We start from the raw sequence: 9,941 nt of genomic DNA, 5'->3' as shown, positions 1-9,941 counted from the left end.
GAGCAGCCTGTTCTCTCGGGCCCAAAGAGATTCGGGATATCGCTTGTGTATATGTTAAAAAGTACGGGTGAATGTATGGTGCCTTGCTGAAGTCCGTTTTTTATTATAAATACTCTAGAGATGGAGTTCTTGTTGCTGACTACTCGGAATGATCGGTTTGTCACCATGTTTATAATTAATTTGATTACTAATAATGGGAATCCTTTTCGTCTAAGTTTGCAAGTCAAGCCATCCAGCCAAACGGTATCAAACGCTTTTTCTAAATCCACGAGACAGGCGCCTACACAGTCGTTATTGTTCAGGGCCCAGTTGACGTCGGAGGATAATTTGTTAATCGCATGTACTGTGGAATGATATTTTCTAAATCCATATTGGTTTTCCGGAATAATGTCTTTGTGTTCGCAAATATCTGTCATTATATCGTTAATGATTCTTTCATATACTTTTCCTATGTTCGGGAGTAAGCTGATTGGGCGGTAACTGTTTGGGTTTGTAGGATCTTTACCTTTTTTAGCTATAGAAATTACCTTGGCGGCCTTCCATTCTTCCGGGAATACGCCGTAATTTAGCAAATTGTTGAAAAGGATTGTGTACGCCCATATGATATTATTTGGGATCTTTTTGAGTACATAATTAGAGAGTTGGTCATTTCCGGCCGATTTCTTGTTATTGAGGTATTTGAATTTGTTTTTAACTATTGAGTATTTTGTAAAATATGGTGTTGTCATTGATTCCGGTTGTTTCGGAGCTATAAACGGGTTTGTGTCACTGAAGGTGCAGATGGTTTTCGGTAGTGTGGTGGCAATTTCGCGTTCTGTTGTTGCAGCTTCTTTTTCGATTAAGGTTCTAAAGCTGGGGTGGTTAAGTGCTTTGTTCTGGTCACTAGCAATAGAATAATGGGCTGCGAGTATGTCCGTTTTTTGGGTGTTATCTTTGATGATTAGGTTGTTGCCGTCTTTGTCAAGTGAGCTTGGGTCTAGGCCGGCTGTGTTAATCAAGTCTGTTCTGTCTTGGTTAATTTTGAATTCTGGTAAACTCTGTTTCCCTTTATTGCGAAATAGTTTGTTTATTTCGGTGAACATGCGGTTTGGGTTTCGTGGACTGATAGCTTTGACACGATTAAGCCAGTAGTTGCTAACCTGCTTTTCTACCTCTTGTTTCAGTTTTTTTCTAGTGGCGGCGATCATATGTTGAATATTATGGATGGCATGTTCTGTGTAAGAGTTTGTGTTAATTATTTTACGTAATTTTCTTAATTGAGTCATTAGGTTGTGTTCTGTACGTTGAAGACTTTTGATTTTCCTATTAATATATTTGTCTGTCGAGTTTGTTGGTTTATGTTTGGGTGTGGCTCGATTGACAGCGTTCAAAATTTCATTCTGGATAATAGTCAACTGCTCGTGAATTTGGTCTAATGTAAGGTTGCAGTTTGGTTGTATGTCCAGTCGGAGTTTATTTAGGATTTTTTGGAACTTTTGTACGTTAAGTTTAGTCAGTATGTTGTTATTGTGTATGTCTTGGTCAGGTGGCAATAAGTGTGTATTAGGCACTTTAATTGAGGCAAGGCATGCTTCGTGGTCGCTGGGAAATGTGATCGTTTTTATTTTCTTTTTCTGTGCACCCCTGAACGTTAATCTCGCGTCAGCTAAATAAAAGTCAATATACGATTTATTTTTAGGGAATGTGGGGGTTTTGGTATGGTAAAGTTTCATTTTGTATTCTATGTCGTGGTTGGAGAGCCATGTCTCAATTGCTATACCTCTCTCATCGTTTTTCCTATTACTCCACGACGTATGCTTAGCATTCCAATCTCCTGCTAAAATGTAGTAAACGTCGGTAGAGTCTATTTTTAGTTCTGTACATAGATTATTTAATTCGTTTATGAAAACTGAGTTTTTTCCCTTTCTGCCATAGATGGCAACCAGTACAAGGACTTTGTCATTTTTCAAATTTAGTTTTATTGCTGTATTTTCCAACCGTGAGTAATTGAATTTAGAGTCTATTGTTTCAAATTTGATGTTGTTTTTAATAATGATGGCTGTTCCACCACCTTTACCGGAAAGTCTGTCGTTTCTTATGATTTGATAGTCTTTTAGGTAAATAACGTGGTTCGGTTTTAAGTGTGTTTCATTTAGTAACAGTATATCCGGGTTATGATCTTCTATTAATTTAACTAAACTTGATCCAACGAGAGAGCAGTACCGTTTCGCGCAGCTCGACTGATCGCAGCGCCTTGCTGCGAGCCTCCCAACTCCCACTCCACTACGCACTCCCCACTGTCTCGACTGAAAGTTTCATATACGCGGTGTCCAGAAATGAAATGAATTAGGATGAAATTATAGGCCATTATAGGGAATAGAAAATCGCGACTATTTGCAAATATAATGAATTAATATATTTTATTTAAATTAAAACATAATTTGTACATTATTTTCATATATGTTATTATTTACATTCATATATTAATATTTACAAAACATGTACAAATTACAATTTACAGACCATTTACAAATTATAACTTACAACTATTTACAAATTATAATTTACAACTATTTACAAACTATTTACTAATTATAACTTACAACTATGTAGGAAAATAAATGGAAAAGGATGACTGGTGTGGGCATTCAAATAATAACAACTATTGACGGTGAAGCCGTCCGCCAAGAATGCGATTTATAAATGTTATAAATTAAATTATATTAACTTAAATTAAATTACATTAAATTACATTAACTTAAATTAAATTACATTAACTTAAATTAAATTACATTAAATTACATTAAATTACATTAAATTACATTAAATTAGAAATTAAATATACATATTTACAAATTATTTATAAAAAATTTACACGTCGATGTCCGAGTCATCAGACGTCTCCAACAACTCGCCATTTTCTTCCAACACGGAATCAGTAATATGGTCGAGTTCGTGGAGCCTGTCTTCCTCCTTTATTGCGTGGCGAATGAAATTTTGCCAATTGTCGGTGGACACATTTTCGATGGCTTCGTGTACAAGTTCGCGGACATCTGCTAACTTGTATGTCGTATTCCGCGCTCGGATAAACTCCTTAACTTTTGCCCATGCGAGCTCAATGGGGTTTAGCTCGCAGTGGTAAGGGGGAAGGCGTACCACGGTACATCCATGTTCTGTGGCATATTCATCGATGACAAAGATGTTAGGCTGCCGATATTTATCAACTAAAGCTAATAACTGAACTTTGACGTTCCGTGGATTCACCTGTTCCCCCTTACCCTCGAGCCACGTGATGATTCGATCCCGTGTCCAACTCTTCGTTGGATACTTATCCTTCCTCACGCTGTGGTATGGCGCATTGTCCATAACAATAACTGCCCCATCTCGCAGCATGGGCAAAAGTTTGCAGAACCACTCAAAAAATGTGTCCCCGTTCATCTCATGATGATAATCAGCAGAGTCTTTCTTCGACTCGAAACAAAGGAGGGCCCCAGGTACAAATCCGTCTGCTGACCCGACGTGTAAAATAATTAGACGCTTACCTCTTCCGGTGGGAGCAGGTATGCCTATCGATAAGCCCCTTTCTTCGGCGTTCCTTGGGCAGCTGACACTTGCATCCACCCACAATCTCCTCTTGCAGTCCCCGGCGTTGATCCACGTTTCATCGAGGTAGTAGATGGGGCGTCCTTCTTCACGTAGGGTCCTTATTCTTTCGATGTACCTACAATGTAAATTGTATAGTGTACAATAGTATAAAAAACATTTTTGAATGTATGTTGATTGTTACTTACTGTTGCCGCCAATATACAATACGGGGTTCATCAATTAGGGCGCTGTTGCGCTTCCTCACAATGTATTTAAACTCCATACATTTTAGAAGCGTGTGGAGTGTTGTCTTCTTGAACGAAGGAAGTTCTTCATCGTTGTTAATAGCATCTAGAATCTTGTCCAACGTTGGAATCTCCCGATTCAACCAAAAGCTGTGCACCTTCCTCTTTATGGCTATGAGGTCTTCTTCCGATGTCTTCTCCAATATGCTCAATCTTCGCTTCTTCTTATTTGGCGATGTCACGTTTCCTGTTGTTTTGTACTCCGCCAGAGTTTTGCATACAGTATCCCGTCCAATTCCTGTCTGTTTAGAAAGGGATTGGACGATAGACTTGTATGTCATGCCTGGGTTCACTGTATTGACATGCTTATACAGATTTACCAGCATCTGCTTTTGAGCAGATAGCACAAACTAAATAGAAAAAGAAACACAAAGCCAAACACCAATCATGCATAATAAATAAAACAACCAAAAGCCATGCATGAGCATGCATAATAAATATTTATAATACGAACTTACCTTCCCTGGCGGATTTTTCTTTGGTGGTGACATATGGGATGGACCAGGAACTTCCTCTTCCATTTTAAATGCCCTGAAAATCCTGAAATCACTTGTAACTCTTTAAAATTTAACCGCCAAAAACACACTTTGAAAAGCAAACCACACCCGGTATAGCTGCGAACAAAACGGTTTGCGGCGCTGCAGCACGTGGCGTCACTTCGGTGCCGTTGCGCGCATGCGCTGTGCATTGGGAAGGGAACGCATGGAGTGGGAGTATTACCAATTAGGACGAAGATGCGCAGCGACGGACGAAAACTGGTCTTCACGCGGTACTGCTCTCTCGTTGGATCAAGTTTAGAGCTATTCTTTTAAGGTTACTGACTATTGAGTTTGTATTTAAGGAGATGATCTTTAGATTTATTTCAGGAATGTTTCTGACCAGGTAATTATTTGCCATTTAAAAAGATTGTTATCAGTTGGTTCAGTTGTGAGCTGAACAATTCTAATTTCTTATTTATGTCAGATATAGATTTTTCAAGGTTACCTGTACGGTTTTCTAGTTGGTCTATTTGAGTTGGTTTGAATTGCGACTGTTCGTTTTTATTAGTGGGTTGTTGCTGAGTACTGTGTGTTCGCCTGTCCCTGGATTCTGCTGAGGCCATAGCGTAAGTGATTCCAGGCTGTAACAGGGCCTGGTTTATAATTTTTCTGGGCGCTCTGTCTTGGCTTGCAGTTTTAGAACTCAATTTCTGTTGTAGGAATTCTTTCAGTTTTGGGCAGCCTTTGTATGATGCTGGATGTCCAATTGTTTTACAATTTACACAGTAAGGTTTTGTATCTACTGGATTTTCAGGGTTCGCTGTCACTTTATACTCTCCCGGAGCATGGTCATCATCACATTTCACACACCGATAAGCTAAATTACAGTTTGCAGCTGTGTGATCAAAACGTTGGCAACGTCTACATTGCATTACCCCTTTCTTTTTTAATTTTTCCCATTTGATAGAGTGATGGAAGATATATCTGATGTTTTTTAATTCTGCGAGATCACTTCCTGCTTCAATTTGTACTAGGAAAATTGGCAGTATGCGGTTTTCTCGTTGTGCTATAGGAGTTGTAAAATTGCTTACTTTTATAAATTTGATTTTATTGTTTGAGGTCTTTTCTAGTTCTGTTAGAATTTCTGTGTTTTCAAATGATGGAGGAAGTCCTTTCAGTAAGAAGTTTTGGTGCTTTAGCCATTTTGGCGTGTATGTGTAAAATTCTGTGTTTGTAGAGTTTAATATATTTTTTACTTTATCGAAATCAGATATATCTTCCATTTGTACAATATGTTTGGTGTTATTAATTCTTTTAATGTGGAATTTTGGATTACCTGTTTCTTGTAATAGTTTAATTGAATCTTTGGGATCTTGGTGTAATATGTTTATTGGTGGGGGTCGTCTGCCTTTGGTGTTGTGGACTGCCGTAGTTGTTTCACTTGACGTGGCTGCATGTGATGCTGTCGTTGGATTTTTTGTGGATGTTGACGGGTTCGTTGCTGATGTTGTGGTGGACGTCAGAGCTGTCTGGGCCTTGGTCTGCAATTTTCCAGGGTCTTTGGGTTGGTTTATCCTTTTGAGGGTTTCTCTGTTTTCTAAGTTCTTTTTTCTGAGGTGTTCAACTATGGCGAAACCAGTTTCCGGTTGTTGGCTGGATTCTGCATCTATTTCCATGGTCCATGGAGTATTATCTGGGCTTAGTTCGTCAGTTGCAGTTGTGTTTCCAACTGTTTTGGGCGTTTTTAGAGCTACTATTGCTTCCTCATACAGTTGTTTAAGGTTTCTTATCTCCTCCTTCAGCTTTCTGTTTTCTTCCTTTAGGGTCTCTCTGTCGGAGCGATTCATCGCTTCAGGGTCTTTTGATGTAGAAGCTGTAGCCTTGTTGCAGTGCATTTTGGTTGTTTTCAGATCTTCTAATGAGAGCTGCTTGCGTTTCGCAATTTTATTTTGCGGTTTCATGACGGTAGAGCGTTTTGTTCTTCCCGAGAGTGGCGTATTGATGAGTTTTCTGAACTCTCTGATTTCTTCTGGTCTCCATGCGGTCGGTTTTGAGGTTATGTTAACTTCCCGAGACGAAATCTTGAACTTTATGTTGGAGAATTCGGCACTTTTGTGTTTTCTCCTTCAGTATTTTTGTCCTTTTTGGATTCTTGTTTGCTCACTGAGCAGATGTTTTGTCTTTGTCTTTGATTTGGAGTATTTTCGCTTCGTAATGTATATTGCGATGCTGCTCGTTCGGCTACTCCAGCGCCACTGAGTCCACGGCATAGCAGTTCAGCTCGCTGCCGCTACGCCACACCATTACTTACAATTAGCACAGACTTAAGATTTGTACAGACTGTGCATGCTATTGTTCAGTCGCGCCGGGATCCTGAATTACCGACCCTGTAGAAAATGCCCTAGCACGACAGCGGACTCTATCGAAATGGAACGGTCAGCTAGTGAACTACATGACGTTACAACGCGAAAGGTGTTTGGCTCAGGACGCTAGATTTTACAGCGTTGTCAGCTTTAAAAGTGCAATGTTGCCGGATTATATTCGTACAGTAACCGTCGATGCCCGCCTGCCCGCATCGAAAGCGTTTCAGCGGTTTCTTGTCTGTTTTACGGAGCTGTCGAAATTCAGAGTCATATTGCTCCTTAATTTAAAGTATAGAATTTTCATTCGTTAATAATTTTATTAAACGATTATCTAAATATTCGTTGACTTGTTAAAAAATCTTTTTAATGTTTTTAATTGTTTATGTAAATATAAAATTTTTTAATGTTTTGATATTTTTAATTCGTAGATTGTTTAATGCATTCACGTAAACCTAATTATATATGTACGACGTTCACTTAAGTAATCTACAGAACAAAAGTATAGTTTTAAAAATTATGTTTTGTTCATATTGGTAACAAATGTTAACGTATCAAACTAATTAATTTAAATTTGAATACGAAAGGTATTATTTTCCGATACGGAAGTATTAAGAAAAGTGTAATCAATCATGCACGGCATGTGTAGGCTGATATTTGTATATTAAAAATGACGCGCTTTTCCTTTCTGAACGGATGCAATTTTAGGTTTAGTTATTCCTTTTTTTCGACTTATATTCAAACCGATGCGAGTTTCAGGGTTTTTAATTTTTACTTAAAAAGGTGTCGTTGGCCAAGAGTGGTCACTAATATTGTTCTCGAGGTATAAATAGGATCATTTAGTCGTAAACAGTCTGCTGGTATTTTCTCGAGGCCTGCGGTATAGACAATGGACCATAATAGCGGTGCGCTCGACTCGCCTCTACCTGAAACGGGGGTACACCGCGTACTTTCCCAGCTCATTGTAACACCAATTTTCGAATCGCCATCGTTTCCAAGTGCTCTTTTTGAAGGGGAAACTTCAAGGAATATATTTTTACCATATTTTTTTCAAAATTTAAATCACTCTGGCCCCTCATCTAAAAAACGTAAAAAAAGAAAGTATTTAAATTTTTCGACATTGTAAAGTTGATTATAATTATCGAGGCTAAAAAAATTATTTTATAATAGCTCAATCCTTTCCGAATACAACAAAAAAAGTGTAGCTCAATCGGGCCGGATATAAAAATTCGGAATTTCGGAGGCATGTCATTTCTAAAAAAATCGAAACCGGCTAAATATACATATAATGTTTAAAAATGTTGTAAATCAAATAAAATTTATACATGTGAACGTATGCAGAAATAATCAAAGTAAACACCATAAACTTGTGGAAGTTTGTTAAAAAAATTAACAATGCAAGAAACAAACTTGCATAACTATATTGAATAACTGCGTAGAATTATCAGATATTATTGCATATATCAAATTTTATTGTAATTTTGTAATTAACAGAAACGGGATCACATACTTAACAATCATATAAATGTACGCAAAGATATTAATGCTCATGAATCTATTACTTTACATTACTTGTATGTAGTACTTCATAATTATCCTACTACATAATTTTTACCATTCAAATACACGCGCCATATACATTTGTAATCTTCAAATCATATTAAGTATCCGTAGTAGAAATTGGGTATACAGAATATCCGGTACTTGCTAATACGTTGCTATCGATAACATTGGGCGCGACACCGGAATGGTATTGGGGCCGCTTTGGCCCCAGCAAATCCGGCGATACAGAACAATAGCATGAGACGTCTGTACAAATCTTAAGTCTGTGCAATTAGTAAAAGAGTGAACTATGTAAACTGACATGTTGCGTCCACAAAACTTTAATTTGCAAATATCTTGAAAATTACTGAATAGTTGCCTCTATAATGGGGTATATTCGTAATCAGGGGAAAGAGATCTGTAACTCTGTAAAGTCTCAACTAAATCTGTGACGCGAAGGCTTTGCATTCTCCTTGTGTAAATTGTCACTTTTCATGACTGCAATAGGATCCTCGTATTCACGGCATTGAATATTGGCTGTAAGTCGTGAAACATCGTAGCCCTCTGTAATTACGGGAATCCTACTACTATGCGTCGTGTGACGTAGCAGCTGAAAGGGCGTGGTCACGCGGCGAGTACGGGACCGTCAGAGGTGGGGGTAGGCGGCGAGTACGGACCGTCAGAGGTGGGGGTAGGCGGCGCTAGCTGGAGACCCCTCTTGCCTCTGTGCCCCCCCGGGGATCTTCTCGTCAGCTCACAACAGTACATACTGTGACTCGCAAAAATTTTCGGACGCTCTAAAAATGATAACTTTTTTAATATTGTACTATACGATTGGAACTTTTTGGGAAGCTAGAACAATTAGATTAGTACAGGATGTGAAAATAATTTTTTCAAAAATAGCAACTGATCGGAATTGTAGAAAAAATGAGAGACACTTGGGGAAACTAAAACACCTGGCAGAAGACTGTGAAGGGGTAGAAAGAATTAACATGGGTATAGAAAAGATAGTACAGGAGAAAAGAGTGGGAGAAATTGTAGAATGGGTTAGGAGTATAGAGAAAAAAAAGGAAAGAATTAATCACAAGGGATAATCAAGAGAGAGGCAGGATTAGCGCGGAGACATTGGGATTGGGATAGATCAACATAGACAATAAGGTATTTGATGTGGCATGCGATATGGATGGATGGGTGGAGGAACGGATGAATGGATAAATAGAGGGATGAATGGCTTCGAGAATTATAATCCAAGTCCAATTTCTGGGCCACGAGGCTGAAATAAATAAATAAATACGTATTTACTTACTTACTAAAAGTTGAATTTTACAACATCTTTATATGGGCCGACATTGAAAATTTAAAAAATACATTTTGTAAATCTGTGTCAATTAAACATATTCTGAAAATTTCGTCAAAATCGGTCGACGTTGCAATGAGCTACAAACGTTTTAATATAAAATAATAATTCTTAAAAAATATTCTGTTATTTTACACCGATATACCCGACCCGACCCGTATCATGTTACAATGTTTCACTCCACTCCACGGCGAATTATTTAAACAGCCGTTGCGCCATTCAATTTTCGGTCAATTTTTCCCATTTACTTGCATTAATTTAATCATATAATTGCATTTAATTGAAATTGATAATTGAGATTTTTTCCCGATTTTTTGGTATCAAAATGTTGATT

General features: G+C 38.0%; 1 protein-coding gene across 2 annotated transcripts; it reads right to left on the bottom strand.

Annotated features, from left to right (window-relative positions):
- Positions 1 to 2,722: 2,722 nt before the first annotated feature.
- Positions 2,723 to 4,528, bottom strand: LOC143211222 (uncharacterized). 2 transcript variants are annotated; one of them, XM_076428688.1, is made up of 3 exons: positions 4,328 to 4,528; positions 3,771 to 4,111; positions 2,723 to 3,700 (listed from the first exon to the last, which is right to left on the bottom strand). In XM_076428688.1, the coding sequence occupies exons 1-3, from the start codon at positions 4,388 to 4,390 to the stop codon at positions 2,851 to 2,853; spliced, it is 1,254 nt and encodes a 417-aa protein (XP_076284803.1). In that variant the 5' UTR covers positions 4,391 to 4,528; the 3' UTR covers positions 2,723 to 2,850. The 2 variants fall into 2 exon arrangements, with proteins under 2 accessions (XP_076284803.1, XP_076284802.1); XM_076428687.1 differs by having other exon boundaries at positions 3,771 to 4,433.
- Positions 4,529 to 9,941: the final 5,413 nt, after the last annotated feature.

Source organism: Lasioglossum baleicum, chromosome 8, assembly GCF_051020765.1.
Source record: "Lasioglossum baleicum chromosome 8, iyLasBale1, whole genome shotgun sequence".
In the NCBI taxonomy this organism is placed as follows: Eukaryota; Metazoa; Arthropoda; class Insecta; order Hymenoptera; family Halictidae; genus Lasioglossum; species Lasioglossum baleicum.
This window is presented reverse-complemented; position numbering and strand designations above follow the sequence as displayed.